The sequence below is a fragment of the Malaclemys terrapin genome, chromosome 5 (assembly GCF_027887155.1).
Source record: "Malaclemys terrapin pileata isolate rMalTer1 chromosome 5, rMalTer1.hap1, whole genome shotgun sequence".
Lineage (NCBI taxonomy): Eukaryota > Metazoa > Chordata > Testudines > Emydidae > Malaclemys > Malaclemys terrapin.
In genome coordinates this window covers 3,766,640-3,788,255 of record NC_071509.1, presented here as the reverse complement: position 1 = coordinate 3,788,255, position 21,616 = coordinate 3,766,640, and the positions used below count along the sequence as shown (strand labels likewise).

Here is a 21,616-nt window from a genome sequence, read left to right as displayed (position 1 = left end):
ACAAACTGAGCTCTAAGGGTCAGCAAGGAGCTGAGGGTGGAAGCACCATGGCGGGAGAGGAGCTGTTCTAGGGGACAGACCGAGGCACAGTGAGGTAATGGCGGTACGCGGCGCATTTCTTGAGCTGGCCCCCTCCCTGAGGATGAATCTCCCCCAGAACAGGCAGAGGAAACCTCAGGCTGAATGTGGCCGTCTCCCAGGGGAGATGAGGGGAGCCCCTTTAGCGGAGACATTTCAAATTGTAGGGACCGACTGCATGCTAGCAGGAAGTGACCTGAAAGTCTTGCCCGTCTCACACGCCTACCACACGAGGCTGGGACTTCGTTCACGTATTGGTGCAGCTGGGCAAAGCTGCCGCGGGCCTGGCCTGAGGGCCCCTCCCTTTGAGACACCCAGGTCAAGCTGCTACACAGAGAGAAACTACGGAGCCGGCTCCTCTCTCCCGAGGCCGACTCTCCCTCAGCTGCTGTCCCCTGTACCACTGCTGGGAGGCAGGGCAGAGAATCCGGGAACTGTACCGGGCCCCTGATGCCCCCTTCCAGCAGCACGGCTACACAGACAGGGGCAGTCTGGCTTGAGCGTCCAGCCAAAATTCAGCCCAGTCCTTTATTCCCTATCCTATTAGGCCACCTCGCCCAGGGGGTCTCCACCTTTCCCATACCAGGACCCCCTCCCATGTAACTAGGATATTGCCTCCCCTCCGTGGCTGCCACCCCCTGAGCGCATTATCCAGCCTCCCCTGAAACCTCCCCTAAAACCTGTCCCCACCCCAATATCTGCAGGACGACTCTGGTTTTGGCAGGCTGACTCCCACGTGCTCGTGGGAAGCCCTGGAGGTTCTGGCACCAGCCATGCAGGGCCCAGGAGGTATCACATGGCGTGACGGTGACATTCTGACACATCACCTAGAGCTCCCTTGGCAACGCCTCTCCCTGGCGTGTCAGTGGGCTGATACCACAACAGATGCAGGTGCCCAGGATGGTGCTGGGTATGTTCCCTCCTTGACCCAGCCACATCTCCCCGACAGGGCAGCTCAGTGCCACCTGGGCTATCAGAAGTACCTACATGCAGTAGGTCTGGGGCAGGCCGCACCGGGCCCCGAATTTCGACAGGAACCGGTTCTCCAGGTCTATGACGGTCTCGCCAATCTTCTCATCCTTCGACAAGAGGTCGTAGTCATAGAGAGTAACCTTCAGGTCCTTCTCCAAAGGCAGAGTGCAGGTCAGCTCAAACATCCTGTGGAAAGGGGAAGAACAAGAGCGTGTCAGGGATCAGGTCCTGGCCTGGAGTCAGCTCCTTGGTTGGCTCCACCTCCTGACTGGTGGGAGGAGGCAGCAAACCAGCTCTTAGGCCCAGCGGCAGCAGTTCAGTGGCTGCTCAAAGCATTCACCCAAGGCTGTGATAGACCCTGTGTCTGCTTGTTCCCAGCCTTAATACCGGTAACCCGTTCCTGACCCTCAGCTCCGATTCCTCACCTGTGACCCTGGCTCTGACTCCGGCTCTGACCCTGGGCTCCAATTCCTGACTAGCGACTCCTGCTCCAACCACGAGGCACAACCACCCGTGACAGAGAGAAGAGCTGGGGGTGCTTGGCTTTCCCCGGGGTCTGTTGCTGATCACCTCTTAGGACAGACAAGCCCGTGGAAACAGACCTCATGTCTTCCACCCTCCATCACATAACAGAACAACGCAGATGTTGGGCTTTTCGGCCTGCCTGTCTCTCCAGCGTCCTGCCATGCCTGATCAATTGACGCAGAGCTGTGAGCTACTGGACTGGGCCATGGGAGACCCAGGTTCTGTGCCCAGGTCAGATGCTTTCTGTGTGATCTTGAGCAAGCCTGTGCCTCACTTTCCCAATCCACAAAATGGGAATGGTCCTGACTCGCTTTGCAATCAATGGATGGAAAGCAACTAGATGAGAGCTGGGGATCACTAGTGAATGGCGGCCTCAGAATAATAAGCGAACAGAATGCTGGGCATCATTAAGAAAGGGACAGAAAATATCATATTGCCTCTATATAAATCCACGGTACGCCCACATCGTGAACACTGCATGCAGATGTGGTCGCCCCATCTCAAAAAAAGATATATTGGAATTGGAAAAGGTTCAGAAAAGGGCAACAAAAATGATTAGGGGTATGGAACAGCTTCCGTATGAGGAGAGATTAATAAGACTGTGACTTTTCAGCTTGGAAAAAAGACGATGGGGATATGATAGAGGTTTATAAAATCATGACTGGTGTGGAGAAAGTAAATAAGGAAGTGTTATTTACTCCTTCTCATAACATGAGAACTAGGGGTCACCAAGTGAAATTAATAGGCAGCAGGTTTAAAACAAACAAAAGGAAGTATTTCTGCACACAACACACTGTCAACCCTTGGAACTCCTTGCCAGAGGATGTTGTAAAGGCCAAGGCTATAACAGGGTTCAAAAAAGAACTAGATAAATTCATGGAGGATAAGTCCATCAATGGCTATTATCCAGGATGGGCAGGGATGGTGTCCCTAGCCTCTGTTTGCCAGAAGCTGGGAATGAGCGACAGGGGCTGGATCACTTGATGATTCCCTGTTCTGTTCGTTCCATCTGGGGCACCTGGCATTGGCCACTGTTGGAAGACAGAAGACTGGGCTAGATAGACCTTTGGTTTGACCCAGTCTGGCCTTTCTTATGTTCTTATAATACCTTACTTTGAAATGGAGGGTCTTTCCTCCAGAAGCATCCCAAAGAATTTTCTAAACTCTCTGGCTCAGATCCCCAGCTGGTGTAAATCGGTGTAGCTCCACTGGAGTCACTGGGGCCAGATCCTCAGCTGATGTAAACTGGTAGAGCGCGCTGAAGTCAATGGAGATGGTCCTCACTCTCCCTTGACATTATATACACACATGCACGCGCATTACGGTGGGCCTTGTTCTCATCTCACTCACTCACTGGCCTGACCTCGCTGATCTTCACTGACTTCCACGTGGAGTCAGTCCTGGTTTACACCGATGACCAGGAAATGGCCCATTAATTCTGGGAGTCACTTCACCTGCTGCTGAAACTTGGCTGCCTCCAAGGTGGAACTGATGCCCTTTTAACAGCACCCCCACCACTGTACAGCAGCTTTGAGGACGGGAAGTGAGTGATTGTGTCTCCAATTAAAGCGGCAGGAGGAATTCAGGTCAGCAAATCGTAATTGGCCTAGCTGGAAAACAGCCAGGATCCCAGGGTTACTCTTGTGAAATGGGAGCTTTAATAGCCATGAGCAGCCGGGACCTGGGTTTTCCGTCTCGTCTTAGCGACGGGGTGGTAGGTGCAGAACTCTGTCTAGACTGGTCTTTGGCTGGAAGCCAAGCCTGGTAAAAGAGACCCTACCCTCGGCTTGCTCGGGACAGCCAAGCTCATTATTATTACATGTATCATGGTAACATCTAGTGCCCTCACTGAGAGCAGATCAGCATTGTGTTATGGGCCACACAAACACATAGTAAAGGGATGGCCCGTGAGCTGAAGACCTTATAGCCCTAAGAAGACAATGCAGAGAAGTGACGGAGGTCTATAACATCGTGACTGATGTGGAGAAAGTGAACAAGGAAGTGCTATTTACCCCTTCACATAACACACAAACCAGGGGTGACTGGATGAAATTAACAGGCAGCGGGTTTAAAACAAACATAAGGCAGTCCTTCTTCACTCAGCGCACAGCCAACCTGTGGAACCGGTTGCCAGGGGATGTTTTAAAGGCCAAACGTCTAACCGGGTTAAAAAATGAATGAGATAAGTTCACGGAGGATGGGTTTATCAATGGCTATTGGCCAAGATGGTCAGGGATGCAGAACTATGCTCCCTAAACTTCTGACTGCCAGACGCTGGGACTAGATGACAGGGGATGGATCACTCCATAACTGCTCTGTTCTGTTCATTCCCTTGGAAGCACCTGGCACCAGCCATGGTCGGAAGCCAGGATGCTGGGCTAGATGGACCACTGGTCTGACTCAGTACTATTACCCCTATTTCACAGATAAAGAACAGAGAGTAAATGATTCGCCCAGGATCACACAGAGTCCGGAACTGAACTAAAACCTTGCAAGTCCCAAAGCACTGCCTCAGCCACAAGACCATCCGTGCTCTCTGACACCAGCCTTTGTCTTCCTCTCCCTTTCCTGCTCTTTCCGCTTTGCTTGTGATCCTGCCTTGGGAGGCAAGTCCCACCGTCCCCACCTGGAATTGAAGCGAAAGAGAAACGTACTTTCCGAAGACGGGCTCCAGCGTGCACGGGATGTAATTGTCCTGGTCATTTATGGATTTCTTTCCCACCGAAATCTTCACGTAGGGGTCACACTACAAAGACAGGAGGAAAAAAAGAACACAGGAGGTGGGACTGCTACAGACTCATCTTCAACAACAATAATAATAAGGACCAGATTCTGCCACCCTTAGTCAGGTGGATCAACCCCTTATTCCATGAACAGGCCCTTGAGGAACACCCCACGTCAGCAAGGGGGACAGATTCATAATAAATTCCCTTGGGTGCTAGTTCTGACTGACCCAGCTGCGACTCCTGTTCCAGGCCTTGTATGCGCATGGACAGGCAGTGGGGATGAGCAACCAAGGGCACAGCATGGAAGGGGATTAACAGAGTTGCCTTGAAGATCTCATGACCCCATAGGCACCGACTCCAGGGGTGCTCTGGGGCTCAAGCACCCATGGAAAAAAAAATAGTGGGTGATCAGCACCCACCAGCCACAGCTGATCGGCAGGGCTGCCAATCAGCTGTTTGGCGGCTGGGGGAGGCACTTGGGGTAGGGCGGAGAGCAATGAGAGGCGGGGTCCTCAGGGGAGGGTTGGAGCAGGGGCAGGAAGAGATGGAGCAAGGATGGGGCCTTTGGGAAGGGGGTGGAGTGAGGTGGGGCCTCGAGGCAGAGCAGGGGTGGAACGCCCCTGTGGAAAAATAAAAGTCAGTACTTATGTAATACCAACAGACCTCGGTCAGGTGGGTAGGATTGAACCTGGGACCTCTGGAGCTAAATGCATAAACCACTACTGCATGAATTCAAAGCCACAGGCACTGAGTAAGAAGCGGCCACTTTTCTCCTGGCTGCATTAAGCAGGAAGAATCAAAGCATACTGGGAAGGGGAGATGGTTTAACCTTAAATTTTTTTTATTTTTTTTTTTGACAGAAAATGGTTTTCCAACCCAAGACACTTCTGATTTCACTGAAATTCTTTGAAGGAAAGCTCCTATATGGAAAGTTTTCATTTCGTGTCAGTTTTTGAAAACTGAAAAAAAAAATTGATTTTCATTTTTGGGTTTTCCTCCCTCTCCTCCTCTCCATTTTTTAATCGTTTCCAGGGTGAAAAGTGAGTTTCAGAAAATGGTTTTTGTTGTTTTTTAAAAATGAAAACAAAAAGGAAATTTTTCATTTCAACCAAAAACAAATTTCTTTTCATTTTAAATGGTCAAAAAAATTGTTTCTGAAGATTTCTCCCCCCCAAAATTTTTTTTTTGAAGGAAATTTTTGCTTCCTTTGAAATTTTGGGCAGAAATGAATTTGGATATTGCCACCTGCTCTACTGAAAAGCCCAACAAGAATATAGGAGAGCTTAGGCCCTGGGGCTTCAGAATCATGGAAATGACACTTTGAAGAAACAAGTTGGTGTTAGTTTTTTCCTAGATGCCAAGGCCAGAAGTGTGAGCGATGAGGGGATGGGGCAGAGAGAAGCGAGCGGGTCGGGGTCTTGCGGGGAAGAGGCAGCACGGGAGTGGGGTCTTGGGAGAAGGGGCAGTGTGAGGGCGGGGGCTCGGGGGCAAGGGGCGGAACAAGGGCCGGGCCTCAGGGGGAAGGGGTGGTGCGAGGATAGGGCCTTGGAGAGAAGGGGTGGTGCAAGAGCGGGGCCACAGTTCGGGCACCTGTGGCCCCCCCACACACACTTTTAGGGCACTTCTGCCGCTCCTGACACAGACCAGGGAATTCCACCCCAGCATTTCTGCCCTCAGCCCCATTGCCACATCTCCCAGATGCTCCCCTGAAGGATACCTTTCCGTTGGAGTCCTTGGGTTGCAAGTCGAAGGCACGGATGATGTAAATCCTGATGAGACACTCCTGGGGCCCTTTGGCTGGGAGCTGATGGAACTGGCGTGGTGGGACCGGCACTCTTGGGTCATCCGGGAGGGGGTACATTTTGAACGAGCCCTGAAAAGACATTGAGCAGTCACACGTGTGCACATGCGGGCGTGTTACACTACAAATGCTAATAGCTGGCAACTGTGTGACTGAACTCAGGGCAAATCAGTGCAATGCTGCTTGTGTAACACCACATCCCCAGGCAAGTCATCAGCAGGAAGGATGGAACCTCAGAATCTTTCAGCGTATCCTTCTGCTGCGTAACCTCTCTCTGTGTCCCACACACCACCAGAGGGGGACAGAGCGCCATACGGAATAGAGGAGCAATCCTTCACTTCCTGTCCTAAAGCTGTTAAACAGTCGCTGTGTTTCAACCCAGAGGGGGCGGCGAGTCAGTAGTAGATTGGTAAAGTGATGCCTATGGGTAAGTCTACGCTGCAGTTAGACACCCGCGCCTGGCCCGTGCCAGCTGACTCGGGCTCGCAAGGGGGGTCCTCCCCCTTAGCAGGGTCCTAGAGCCCAGATGCCAGCCCGGGCCTGAACGTCTACACCACAATTAAACAGCCCCTCAGCCCAGAGCCAGTCGCAGGTGTTTAATTGCAGTGTAAACATATCCTATATACTGTTAATTACTATGCAAAGGTCGCCTGGGGCAGAATTACTTAGGCCTTGATTCTCTTTTACACTACCATCATTTGTCCCCTTACGCTGCCAGAATGGTGCAAAGGACCATTCGTGCAAATGAGAATTGAGCTCTTAATGTTTTTAAGGAGCCGAGATCCTCAGATGAAAAGGTGCTTTACACGCACAAAGCATCATGTGCTACAGATCCATTCAAAGAGAGACTGGTGGAGCGAGTGCCCTGAAGGGACTGGCTCCGAGCACTTGCGTAGACAGCCTGGCAGTCCTCTCACACACATGCTCTCCCCGCCCCACGGAAGAAAGATACTCCATTGTTTTGACCCAGTCATCCCCAGGCAATGCTGACTCCAGATGTGATTTTCCACATGGATTATGTCTAAGCCTGTACCGGTTCTGAAGTGCAGAATGTAGCCATCGCCAGGGGATAAGGCAGTCAGACGTTGCTCTGACTGCGTTTGTTAGTACACTTTTATGGCCAGTTCTCCACGGGGGTGCTAATAGGAAATAATTCATCCTAATAAGCACCAATACATTCTGTTTCTACAAAACCTTTCATTCGGCAGGATCCCAAAGTGCTCTGGTGACAGCATACAATGCACATTCTCTCTCCCACATGCACTGTGGAGAATCGCTTGCCCACCACTGAAATGCTGCCCCCTCTGAGTGAAACACAGCAGTTGCACTCTGCCAGAAACACTACAATGGTGTTAAGTGCAACAACTTCTTACTTAGATTGTAAGCACTTCGGGGCAGGGATTGTTTGTTTGTTCTATGTTTGTACAGCTCCTAGCACAATGGGGTGGAGCAGACCAGGGCTTCTAGGTGCTACTGCAATACAAATAAATAATAACAGGCCATTGCATCAGGACTAACATCTTATCCATTACATGGGCTCTAGAGGTGACTTGGGATTTGTCTACACTTAGACGTGGAAGGGTTCGATTTTTATCAGTAAATGCCGGTGAACATCGATTTCACTGTACACACAGAAACCAACAAAAAAAATATTTCCATCGATAATAATCTAAATTTACCGACAGGCCAAGTAAGAAAAATGCTCCTTGAGAACTAATGAGAGTTAAATTAAGCAGGAGGAGGGATAGCTCAGTGGTTTGAGCAGTGGTCTACTAAACCCAGGGTTGTGAGTTCAATCCTTGAGGGGGGCCATTTAGGGAACTGGGGTAAAAATCTGTCTGGGGATTAGTCCTTCTTTGAGTAGGGGGTTGGACTAGATGACCTCCTGAGGTCCCTTCCAACCCTCACATTCTAAGGCTACAATTTTGACATACGATGTCAGAGAGACAAGGTGGTTTTTATTGAACCAACTTCTGTTGGTGAGACAGACAGACAGGCTTTTGAGACACACAGGGTGTGTCTACACAACAACTAGCATCCCGTGGCTGGCCCGTGCAAGCCAACTCGAGCTAACGGGACTCGGGCTGTGGGACTGTTTCATTGCTGTGTAGGTGTCTGGGCTTGGGATGGAGCTTGGGCTCTAGGATCTTGCGAAGTGTGAGGGTCCCAGAGCGCAGACTCCAGCCCAAGTCTACACAGCCGTGAAACAGCCCCACAGCCCGAGCCCCATGAGCCCAAGTCAGCTGGCACGGGCCAGCCGCAGGTTTTTCTTTGCTGTGTAGACATACCTAAGGAGCTCTTCTTCAGGTCTCAGAAAGGTACATCCAGCGTCACAGCAAAATGCAAGGTGGAACGGATTGTTTAGCATAAATAGTTAGCATGTATTGTAAGGGATCATTCAAGGTGGAGTGGCCCATTAGCACCTCTGCCCTCATAGGACACAAAGAGGTTAGTGGGTTACAGATTGTTGTAATAAACCAGAAATCCAGTGTCTGTGTTCAGTCTGTGATTTTAAGGGCAGGTCTAAGCCAGAAATTTGCATTATGTGCCGCTGCACCAGTAGTGCTTCTAGTGAAGACGCTTTAAGCCAACAGGAGGGAGCTCTCCCATCAGCTTAATAACTCCACCTCCGCGAGAGGCGGTAGCTATGTCGGTGGGAGACGTCTACACCAGCGCTTAGGTCGGTATTACTACGTTGCTCAGGAGTATGGATTATTCACCCGCCTGAGCAGAGCAACATAGCTCTCTCAAAGGAATTCTGTAGTGGAGACCAAGGCTTAGTGTTTTGCAGCCATCTTTTGAAAGTGCCGTGCAGGTTTCCTTTGAGGATGAGGACTGAGAGGTCAGATACGGAGTGATTGCTTGGTGAAACGTGTTCGCCCACGGGCGATAGGTTGTTTTTGTCTTTTATCATTTTTCTGTGTGAGTTCATTCGAGAGCGCAGTGATTGTCTGGTTTCACCCATATGGTGGTTATTGGGGCATTTAATGCACTGGATGAGGTTCAGCATGTGTAGGATGCAGGGATCTTGAAAGGTGTGTTGTGGGGGGTGTTGATCATTGTAGCAGTGAAGATATGTCTGCAGGTTTTACATCTGTTGTTCTAGCAGGGTCTGGTGCCACACTGAGTTGGCTGTCAGGTACCACCCCACACTGGAACCCAGACAGGGTATCATCAAACAACTACAACCCATACTTGATGGGGACCCCATCCTAAAAGAAATCTTTCCTGAACCCCCTCTTCTGGCCTTCAAATAACCCCCCAACCTCTGCAAGCTCATCAGCAGAAGCAAACTCCCCACAGACCAACTCAAAGCAGCACCAAACCTGGATAGAACAAGATACAAAACCTGCCACCATATCTCCCCTGCTACAGTGATCAACACCAACAATTCATTACTTTGCTGGACACAAAAACCCATGGACTGAACAGAAACACTGGATTTCTGGCTTATTACAACAACCTGTAACCCACTAACCCCGCTCTTTTTGTCCTATGACTGCAGAGGTGCTAATGGGCCATTCTACTTTGAATTGTCCCTTACAATATGTGCTCACTACTTATGCTAAACAACCTGTTCCACCTTGCCTTTAGCTGTGAGGCTAGGAGTACTTTTCCCAGACCTGAAGAAAAGTTCTGTGTGGCTCCAAAGCTTGTCTCTCACCACCAGAAGTTGGTCCAATAAAAGATATTACACCTCACCTGCCTTGTCTCTCTAATATGCTGGGACCGACACAGCTACAACTACACTGCATACAACAGTGCCATCTGTCTTGGACGGTTTAGACACAAGAAATCCTGCATCTTGGCAGAGGGTTTGACTAGATGACCCTTGCGGTCCTGTCTAGCCCTATAAGTCTATGACATACAATGTTGATAGATTGTGTTTTAACAATTATAAAGCTTTAAGTTTTTTCATCTCTTGTCATTAAATAATTATCTGACGCCCTCGTCGTCTGGCCCGCCATACTTTCCTGCAACTGTGAAACTTTAAATTGATGAAAATAAAAATAAATGCTTCCAGCCCATAATTTCACGCCACTGTGAACATGTCAGTAAATAAAAATAGGGGGAAAAAACCCAAAACAAGCATTGATATTAGCTGCCGAAATTTTAAGAAAATACAAATCCAATTCTGCCGAGCCCCTCTATTGTAATCGCAGGGTGTCATTGCAACTTGAGCAATCAGAGCCCAGCTAGCGAGCTCAGACACATGTGCAGGGAAGCCACTGAACAACCCCCCCTGGAACTCTGGGTAATTATTCATGGGGTTAGCCCTTGCTAAACGAGCTGCCACGGCCTCACTGCTCTGCGACCTACACTAGCTAAATTAGAGCTACCTGGGGTAGGTCTACACGAGCTGAAATCACACCCTGTGTTTGCAGTGTTAAGCACCAACTCTTGTCTGCTCTGCCCTCTGCAACGTTCCCAACTTCTGTCAGGCCTGGGTTCCAACAGATCCTTCCATGGTTTATAACAAAGAAATATTCATGGGCAGGTGCTAGAAGGATTAGCTGCTAGTTTCCAATGACTACTGCTAGGTAAAGTGACTCTGGGTATAAAGAGAGTCCATCGGACCTTGAATTCCCCCACCACCGAGGGATCTTCGTTAGCGTCCTGCGTTCTGCCGCGGTAGAGCTTGAAGGTGTGGCAGAAGTCGGAGAGCCTCTCAAATTCCTCCATATTCTCCAGCTCCGTCTCATAGACCTAAGGAGGAAAACCCCTCTGAGTAAAAGAATGAATTTCACCCATAAAGCACAGGGTGCACACCATCTGCACAATACCATGGATGCCTCTGTATCTCCTTACTCCCAGAGCCCTAGAGATCAGGGGTGGAGAAGGCCTTTCAGATCACTATGGTAACAACAACCTTTCACAGACCCCTTAGACATTGTCTGCTGACCCCTAGGGGTCCGCAGACCACAGGTTGAAAACCACTAACCTAGACCGTCCCTTGAGGCCAACGTGGGATTGTCACTCTCCAAGCACTTTGAGGTTTTAAATGACTCAGGGTTTGCCCTCACTGCAATTAGAGACCCGCGGCTGGCCCAGGTCAACTGACTCAGGCTCGTGGGGCTGTCCAATTGAGGTGAGGACATTTGGACTTGGGCTGCAGCCCGGGCTCTGGGACCCTCCCCCCTAGCTTGGGCCTAGAGCCGGGGATCCAGCCTGAGCCGGAATGTTTACACAACAATGAAACAGCCCCTTAGCCCGAGCCCCGTGAGCTTAAGTCAGCCGGCACAGGCCAGCTGTGGGTTATGAATTCCAGTGTAGACCTATCAAGCAACAGGGCTCCCGCTGCTTCCCCATGGAGGGTCTTCCACGGCCCAAGGGATCGCACCGTTCCTGGCAGCCAGGCGATGATTTCCCTGTTTTACATTCAACGGGGGTTGTTATGCTACACTCGTCACTGTGGGATTGAGGACTTAATTCATCCCTCTTGTACCAGCCTTAACAATTCTTCTCCTTGAGGTACACGCTCTCCTAGGCAGGTCATTTGTTCGGTTATAAACCAGACAGTCCTCTTTTTGGGTGGTTAGTGCCCAGCCCAGTGCTGAAACAAAACCAGACATGGTTTTGTCCAGTATCAGATGGGGTATGTTAGTTTGAAAGCATGCCACTGCACCCCCACTGGTGTGACCTTGTAGATGCCGGGCATGTGAGATCACGCCAGCAGGGGCAAGCCCATGCCATTCCCGGTGGTACAAGAATGACCAATATTTGGAGACTGAATGAGTGGCCACCCCACACTCTTGTAGACTGGTAGCTCCCCGCCACACCCAGCCCATAAGCCTCGATGCTGTGAACAGTTACTTGTGCAGACAGCCGGTCAAAAAATTTCCAGCTGTTGAAACTGTTTTTCAACAGAAAATTGGGTTTTCTACCAAACAAAATTTTTCTGAACAATGTTTGTTTTCTGGAGGAAATCTGAATTTTTCACCAAAAAAAAAGGGAACGCCCCTAAAAAGAAATACTTCAGTTAAGGAAGGGTGCCTCGGTGCCTCATGAGACTTGCAGTTCAATTGTCTCATGTTCCCCTTCTCTTCTATGGTCTGGGCTCCCCAGCCAGACTACATCTCCCATGACCAAGGACTCCCATGATGCACTGCCACCCTTCTCCAAGAGGGGAGACTGTGTATTATGGGAGATGCAGTCTGACCAGGGAGCCGGGTCTATAGAGGTGAATGGGAGCATGAGACACTGAAACTACAGCTTCCATGAGGCACCCCGGCCAAAATGTTCAGTACTCTAATTTTGTCCAAAAAAAGTTTTGGTTTTTTTGGGGAGGGCTCCACAACCAGCTCCACTCCTGTGCTTAACTTTACACATGGGAGTCATGCCACTGATGTCCCAAGGACCCAACCCAGCTCCCATTGAAATCAACAGCAAAACTCCCACTGATTTCAGAATCAGATCTGGAAAAAACACCCCTCGACTGGAGCTCCCCTTTTAAAAGAAATCTCACTCCATAGACAATCAGTGTCAGCCAGCTGCTACAAGGCCTCAGCCACAAGGAGATGAGGTTACCTTCAGTGTGTCAAAGCCCTTCTCTAAGTAGCCGCCGCATTTCTCTCTCTCCCCCGTCGAAGCGTAGAACTTGCTCCACCAGTCGATGAACTCTTCCTCCTGGAGGAGTTGGGGAAAAATAAAGTATCTCCCTTGGGAAACCACCCGGCGAAAACCGCACCATTTAACGTAAGTGCTATGGTTAATATTCACCCCATGCAGAGAACCAGCACCAAGCTCATATACCCAGTGGGTGTTACACATCCCTCTGTGGGCTGAGCCACAGAACAGCGAGCCTGTGGCCTTGTCTACACTACACAGGCTCTTCTGATGCAGCTCGACCAGGATAGCTACACCAGCAGAGCCCCCAGTGAGGACACAGTGTGCGCCAACAGAGGGAGTTTTCCTGTCGGCATAGAAACACCACCTCCCCAAATGACTTTAGCTATTCCAAAAAAACTCTTCTGTCAGCACCGCTGCCCGTCTACGCTTTGCCACCGTAGTTATGTTGGTGAGAGGGTGTGGTTTTTACACAGACCCAACCAGCAAAACTGTAGTGTGGACTTGACATGTTACAAACTGTTACAGGAGCAGGGATAGCTCAGTGGTTTGAGCGTTGGCCTGCTAAACCCAGGATTCTGAGTTCAATCCTTGAGGGGGCCATTTAGGGAAGTGGGGTAAAAATCTGGGGATTAGTCCTGCTTTGAGCAGGGGGTTGGACTAGATGCCTCCTAAGGTCCCTTCCAACCCGAGATTCTATTAAGATCTGTCTCTTTAGCCCAAGCTGTATAGAGTCTTTCTTGTAGCTCTGAAGGTCCCTGGTTGCTGGTACAATCCCCGGTGTGGTAGCCAAGACAGAGGTTGTCAGACAACACTTGAGCATTCAGGATTCGAAGTGGTGCCTAGACCTCTCTGCACAGAGGTGAATCTCACCCCAGGAGTGGGTCAAAGATGTTCTGGAGACGAAGCCATCAGAATTTGTTTCCAGATGGCAGCTTTTTGCCGACCTTGGTGGCCCTCCGCTGGGGATCTCCATGTGAAAGGAAGGACGGGTTATAATAACAGCCCCCAGACTAACAGGGCCATGTGTCTCAGAATGCTGAGGATATGTGCTGGGATATCTGATAAATAAAACCTACTCCCCAACTCTAAGCTTAGGTTGCAAACTTTCTGGGGCCGGAATTGCCCTTTTGTTCTGTTTGTAAAGTGCATAATGCAAGGGGGCCAAGGTCCATGCCTTGGTCTCCTATACATTACCATAGTACTAACTATATCCCTTAAAACAAACCCTGATCCCAAGAAATTCCACCGCTCTCTAGAAGAACGTAACAACTATGCAGATCTATTCAAGAAACAGAAATCACCAATCTCATAAGCTTAAGACTTTTAAAAGTGAATGGCAGGAAACTCAAGGCCGGTAAGGAGATTTCACCTCATCTGTTATGTAAACTGGGAGAGATAATGGGCTTTCAGGACTGCGGATATTATTCCAAGGAGAAAGCCGGCTGTCGGGTTCTGAAAATATATATTATTTTATTATAAGTGCACAATTTTGAAATTTATGCAAGCGAAGATGAAGGGGCTTTGACTGTGATTCATGAAACATTCCTGAAAACTAATGATGTCTTATTTTAGAAGTCCACAAAATTCCATCACACTGACCTAATGGAGGAATCAGAGTAGAGGTTTATTGGATTTCGATTTTAAGCCAACAGTGCAGGCTTGAAATTGCTGTCTTGAATAGACATTGTTTTTAATAGCAATATTACATAAATTAGCTCTGAGGCCTCGGCTGCCTTCGTTTTTTCAAATCTTGCCTTTCATCACGCCCTTTGTTTTATTGTTTAAAAATCTACGTCCTAACCACCACGGCTTTATTCTGACATTCCACAGGTACCAAGTTACAAAGAAAGCACTTAAACTAATCTGACGACTTACCCATGGTATCTTCTGCAGCCCCAAGACAAAGCATTGGGTTAGATATTTTTGCTGATTTCTACTGATGTTACAGAAAGAAAGAAGAAGAAGAAGAAAACCCAGAGGAAGCAGCTGGAATGTTAATAGCAAAGGACATTAATCGTTTTGCCTGCAAATGGAAAAGCCAGTTAAAGCAAAGGACCCAATACGCAAGTGACTGGATAGGGGGATTTGATTTAATCATCAGGCAACAGCCAAAAGCACTTTAAGTGTCTTATCTGGGAAGCCGGGCTGTGTACTGATCAGAGGGCAGAACTGGGAGTCTGGGTTTCTATTTCCAGCTCGGCTACTGATTCAGCGGGGGTGGAATCCATATCCTGGGCAGAGAGCCAGCACGGGGCCAAGGAGCCACTGGAGTCGCACTCAACCCGACAACAGACATAAGTGGGACATTTACCCTGTGCTGGGCCTCTGTCCTTGGGTACATGGCCATGGGCAAGTCACTTGGGCTGAGACTTTTCACAGCTGGGTACCTCAAGCCAGGCACCGTGATCCATAGACAGACACCACAGTCAGGCCCTGATTCTGATGGGAGCTTCGCCACTGACACCAGCAAGCATCAGACCAAGCCCTAAGCGGCCTAATTTTTCAGACATGCGGAGCAGTCACGTCTCCCATGGCTGTCGGGGGAATTCACCACTCTGTGCCTCCATTTTGGCCCCCCGATCTGTAAAATGGGGATAATCTTTACCTACCTCACAGCGGTGCTCGGGGAAATTGGTTAATGTTTAGAAAGTGCTGAGATCCCTGCATAAGAGGCACTAAAGAAGAGCAACGCATTAATCTAGTTAGCTCAATCTATTTAGTTTAACAAAGAGAAGGTCATGGGGTGACTTGATCCCAGTCCATAAATACCTACCTGGGGAACAGATATTTAATAATGGGCTCTTCAATCTAGCGGGCAAAGGTCTAACACGATTCGATGGCTGGAAGTTGAAGCTGGACAAATTCAGACTGGACATTTTTCACAGTGAGTGTAATTAACCACTGGAACAATTTACCGAAGGTGGTGGTGGATTCTCCATCCCTGGCAACTTTTAAATCAAAAGATCTGCTCTAGTTCAAATAGGAATTAATACTGGGAAATCCCCTGGCCTGTGGTATGCAGGAGGTCAGATTCGATTTTCACAGCAGTCCCTTCTCACTTTACAATCTAACAATCCTTTTCTTTTACCAAGGGACGTATCAGAATGGAGTACTGTGGTAAGGCAAAATGAAGGGTTATGTTTAAGAGAAATTAATTCACATTCTAAGAATGTCTAATAAATAACAGTGTTTTACAAACACATGGCACTTTGCACCAGAGAATCTCTACGCCTTTTTGAGTCTAAGGCCTTGATTCAGCAAAGCGCTTAAGCATGTGCTTAATTTTAATCACAGTATTGAAGTCTATGGGATCTAAGTCTATAATTAAATGCCTTCCTGGATCAGGGCTCAAATTCAGCCCTGTGGAAAGGGCCAGCCCAAGGCATATGTTCTCTTAAATCCTATTTAAGCCCTCAAAATAAGACTTAAAAGGGACTTAAAAGAGCACATAGTCTCTGTGCAGGCCCTCACATAGGGGTGAGTTTCACTCTACAGATGTGAATGAGCTGGACCTCACAACCTCCTCTGAGATAGATCAGTATCATTATTAGAGCTGGTTGGATGGCTTTTTGATAGACAAGCTAAGGGACTTGCCCAGGACCATACAGGGAGTCAGTAGCAGGGCTGGCAATACAACCCAGAAGCCTTGATATGCAGTTCCCTGCTCTAACCATTAGACCCCACTCCTCCCTGTATGAGTACACTTAATTACGGTGCTAATAAATACACAGTGTCGTTAAAGAGACAAAAATCAGTTGTGTTAGGGCTCAGTAGGGCCAGGCCAGGAGAAGTTGTGGCTTGCTTTTAAATGAATCATCCACGCAGGCAATTCTTTAACTGCTCTGTGTGAAATCCCCACCCACCCACCCAAAAAGCTCCCATTCACAGTTAAAAGCAGCATCACGCAGCAGGTTACCCCTGTGCAGAGAAAAATGTCAGGGCAGGAGGTTACAGCCACTGCTGGGACAGGGCATGATGTCAACAGAGTTACACCAGTGATGAATCTGGCCCATGGACCAGACCCCTGATCCCAGACAATTCCCACAGTTCCCATCGGAGCAGCGAAGAGGCAGCCAGAAGACGGGCAGCTGCCTGTCACCTGTTCCCATCGGTTTCCCTTCTGGCCGATCATGCACCGCACACAACACAAGTGTATTGGGGCTTGTAACAGGGTGGCTGGCATCTGCTCCCTCCAGGTGTCTATGGAAGGGAAGTGTTCCTTTTTATAGCCCTGCCCCCTTATCCCAGAATTCCTTGCTGTCCCCACCTCCATTCTAGGCTGCAGTCATTATAGGCCTATGATGGACCTGTGCTTGTCCTTAAAGGGCCAGCCCCCTGTTACAGGGTCATTCCACCCGTTCTCATATCACCTTGGTGGATCCTTTAGGAAAATGAAGCAATGCGAGTGCTGTACATACAGCAGCACACACCAGCAGCATGGACGGGAGGGTGCAGAATTAACGAGGAGGAAAATCCTGTTTATCCGTCTTCAGGCAGTGAAAAAAGTGTGGCGGGAGGGTCGGAGTTGTGATGTGATATGGATATGACATTACTGAAATGTACTTTATGCCCTATGGCTCATGTAAGGTACCATTGGAACGGTTATGGTTTACCGAATGTGATTATCCCATTTGTATGCCTGAATCATTTCTGTATCTGAAGTTAGGAATATTGACCATGTATCTGTATTTCAAATGTGCTACTTTGGGTGTCACCCCCAACTAGCCCTTCAGATACAACAATGAAAACGCCAGACAGGGCTGATGGCCCATTAGGAAGAAACATCACGACTGTGAAGATACTCATCTCTCTCCTTCCTGAGAGTCCTCCTGGGACTAGCTGTGACACTACTAGGTCAGGTGGTCCTGCCACCTGGTACAAAACTCTCCTCCATGGCCTACCCAAGAAGAAGGACTGCTGAAAGAACCTGGAGGGACAAAAGAGACTAACCTGAAGGGAAAGGCGGGGGTGAGTCCAAACTGAGACAGGGGTTCAGTCTATAAGAAGAAATAACTGGAACTCTGAGCTACAGAAACTCTGCATCCGGCCTAATTCAACATTGAGGGTGAGAAATTACCTTTTGTAACCTGTTTCTTTAGTGAATCATGCTTAGTTTGCGTGTTTTGTTTTATTTGCTCAGCAATCTGCTTTGTTCTGTTTGCTACCCCTTTAGTCACTTAAAACCTGCCTTTTATAGTTAATAACATTTGTTTAGTTTATTATTACGCCTAGTTTCTGTACTTTCTAACTGGGGGGGTGGGGCAAGAAGTTGTGCATATCTTCCTCCACATTGAGGGAGGGGGCGAATTTATGAGTTTGCACTGTGCAGATTTTTCTATACAGCACAATACAATATCCCTTTGGGTCTGCACCCCAAGGGAGGTGGGCACCTGAGTGCTGGGGCAAGTCCCTTAAGCTGAGACTTCCCAGAGCTGATCTCAGTGTCTGTGTCATTCTGCAGTGGGGCGTGGCCCTGCCTGCATGTGTGCTAGAGGAGGCTTAAGAGTCTGGCTCAGCAAGACAGGGCAAAGGGGGCCTAGGCTGGCAGAACAGGCAGGCTCAGTGGTATCTCAGCACACCAAGTGGCATCTTGAAGGGGTGCAACCCGTCACAGGAGTCTCCTTTGACCAGCCCCCAAATTATTTAAGGCTAGAGCTGTGAAATGATCATCTCCGGGAATTTCAGGCAGCATTTCTTCTTCCCCACTGTGTCATTAGTTCTCCACCTTGAATTTTTTGCTTTCTTGCCCAAATTGGGACAAAATGGATATTTGTTCGGATCTAAATAAGGCAAACATTTGGAAATAGATGAGGGAAAGAACATAAGAACAGCCATAAGAGGGGCTAGACTGGGTCAGACCAAAGGTCCATCTAGCCCAGTGTCCTGTCTACCAACAGTGGCCAGTGCCAGGTGCCCCAGAGGGAATGAACAGAACAGGAAATCATCAAGTGATCCAGCCCCTGTCACCCATTCCCAGCTTCTGGCAAACAGAGGCTAGGGACACCATCCCTGCCCATCCTGGCTAATATCCATTGATGGATCTATCTTCCAGGAACGTACCTAGTTCCTTTTTTGAACGCTGTTATAGTTTTGGCCTTCACAACATCCTCTGGCAAAGAGTTCCACAGGTTGACCGTGTGTTATGTGGAAGAAATACTTCCTTTTGTTTATTTTCAACCTGCTGCCTATTAAACTTCCTTTTGTTTGTTTTAACAGCTTCTCTCCAGAAGTCAGCTAGGCCAGGGGCCCCGTGTTTACAATGTGCACAGGGGTCAATATTGTCCTGTTCTGCCCCCCACATTAGGGTTGCTTTGGGCTGCACATGTGTGCTTACAACCAGAAAAGTGGGAGGGGAAACCGAAGGCGAGAGCGGGAAAGGGGCTTCTCTGAGGACACACCACGAAAGTGATAGAGCCAGAAACCGAGCTGTGCCTGCTCCGTTGGACCACACAGCTTTGATGGAGTTTGTGAGCCTGCCCAGAAGCATAAAGCACCCAGGCTCGCACATAGCACTGACCGCTTACACGTCATAATACGTCCCCTAAGGAACTGGACTGCAGTCGCCTGCTCTACAAACCGACCCAGAGCATTGGAGCCTCCACCGCGTTTCCCTCCAGATTCCATTATTCTCTAGCACCGCTCCGCGTCCTCTGCCAAAGTGGCACAATGGACTGGGATGTGCACGATGCTCGAGGGAGCGACCACAGGAATGCTGAGAGGGAGGGCTGGCCTTTGTTTCAGAGCGGGATATCAGCTATCAGTTTCAGCTGCAGATATTTGATCCCGACAGCTCGTCCAGCTAATAGTAACAGGATAAGCCGTAAAATATGTGCTCTGATTTGGAAGTAGCAAACACAGCAAATAACCAATTATTCCAAATAGTTTACAGATTTCAACTCTTCTTTTTTTTTGGCCCATGTTCTCCTCGCTAGCTTGTCATTGGATGAGTTATTTGTATTTGTTACAACTAAGGACACAGCTAGCCAACAAAATAAAAAGCCTTGTAACGATTTGGAGAAATAGCGTGGGATCGCTCCTCCTGCTCCAAATTATCGTGATTATTTTACATTACAGTAGCGCTTAGAGGCCCCAACCAAGTTCAGCATCGCATTGCGGTAAGCGCACAGTGAGAGACAGATCGGGCCCCAAACACCTAATAATCTAAACAGACCAAGGTGGGCAGAAAGGAAGCACTGTCAGGCACATTCTACGCGGGGGACGCAAGGCACAGAGAGACTATGGGTGTGACTCCCGGTTCGCATAGACGTACACACGATAGCGCCTGAAATTAGCAGGGTGGACACAGCAGCACGAGCCCATCGGAGACTCTAGGCACATATTTGGTTGCCTAGCCTGAGCCACTACAGTCACACTGCTATTTTTAGGCACTAGCATATATACATCTCATGGGAATCACGCTGCACAGCTGTGGTATAGATGTTCCCTGAGATCAAACAGGCAGTGTGTGAAAGAGGCAGGATCCGAACTCAGATCTCCTGAATCCCAATCCAGTGCCTTATCCACAAAACTACCCTTCCTCTCAATCTGACCTGCTCTGGATACATGTTCTTTACAGCTCACCTCTCTATAAATCCATGTTATGCCTACATCTTGAATATTACGTGCAGATCTGGTCGCTCCATCTCAAAAAAGATATACTGGAATTGGAAAACGTTCATAGAAGGGCAACAAAAATGATTAGGGGTATGGAACGGCTTCCATATGAGGAGAGATTAATAAGACTGGGACTTTTCAGCTTGGAAAAAAGACCATTAAGGGGGGATATGACTGAGATCTATAAAATCATGTCTGGTGTGGAGAAAGTAAATAAGGAAGTGCTATTTACTCCTTCTTGTAACACAAGAACTAGGGGTCACTCAATGAAATTAATAGGCAGCAGGTTTAAAACAAACAAAAGGAAGTTTTTTTTTCACACAGCACACAGTCAACCTGTGGAACTCTTTGCCAGAGGATGTTGTGGCCAAGACTATAACTGGGTTAAAAAAAGAACTAGATAAATTCATGGAGGATAGGTCCGTCAATGGCTATTAGCCAGGCTGGGCAGGGATGGTGTCCCTAGCCTCTGTTTGCCAGAAGCTGGGAATGGGAGAAAGGGGATGGATCACTTGATGATTCCCTGTTCTGTTCGTTCCCTCTGGGGCACCTGGCATTGGCCACTGTTGGTAGACAGGATACTGGACTAGATGGACCTTTGGTCTGACCCAGTCTAGCCGCTCTTATGTTCCTATGTGTTTCCTTGAAGGTCCATTGGGCCTCATTTTTAACTCACCTACACCAGTGCAAACTGGGATAACTCCACTGACGTCAATAGAGCTATACCGGTGCCAAAATGGAGAATGGAGAACCAGGCCCATTCAAGAAAACAAACAAATGCTCTTCTCTCTGGGTCCAATCCTGCAAGGTGCATGGGGGAGAATTTAAGGCACAAATGGAAACTGGAGACTTTCCGTGAGAATCGGGTACCTAGCTATCTTTTGTGCCTTTGAAATCCTTCCCCTCAGCACCCCCACTGAAATCAGCGAGAGGGAACGGGGCTCAGGATTGTCAGCACTGAAAGGAAAGTATTGTACAGTGTATTAGGAGTGTGCGTCTGTGAATTCAGAGCCAACAGACATTTCCAATGGGATTAGCAGCCCCTGATATTTTACACTAGATGACAATTCATAGATTGTATGGCCAAAAGGAACCACTATGATCATCTGGTCTGACCTCCTGCATAGCACAGCCCAGAGACGGTCACCCAGTGATTCCTGCACCCAGCCCATCACTTCTGTTTGTATCTCCCTTCGTGGGGGAAATTCACCACTGTGCAGCACAGATGAGCACACGGACTCTCTTATCACTCAAGTCCTTTTCTGAGGGGTTAAGTGGGGCACAGGCTCCCAGCACAGCTGGTGTGAGAACTCATAAAGAGCAAGCATTG

The 21,616-nt window shown here is 48.7% G+C and overlaps 1 protein-coding gene across 8 annotated transcripts in view; it reads right to left on the bottom strand.

The window, feature by feature from the left end:
* DYSF (dysferlin) overlaps positions 1-21,616 on the bottom strand; it is a 289,365-nt gene that overhangs the window by 44,681 nt on the left and 223,068 nt on the right. For all 8 annotated transcript variants that reach the window (XM_054030057.1, XM_054030060.1, XM_054030064.1 and 5 more), the window contains 5 exons: positions 12,631-12,729; positions 10,681-10,809; positions 6,019-6,174; positions 4,230-4,321; positions 1,066-1,236 (listed from right to left, as the gene is read on the bottom strand). In XM_054030057.1, coding sequence (XP_053886032.1) covers positions 1,066-1,236; positions 4,230-4,321; positions 6,019-6,174; positions 10,681-10,809; positions 12,631-12,729 — 647 coding nt within the window. The remainder of the gene's footprint in view (positions 1-1,065; positions 1,237-4,229; positions 4,322-6,018; positions 6,175-10,680; positions 10,810-12,630; positions 12,730-21,616) is intronic.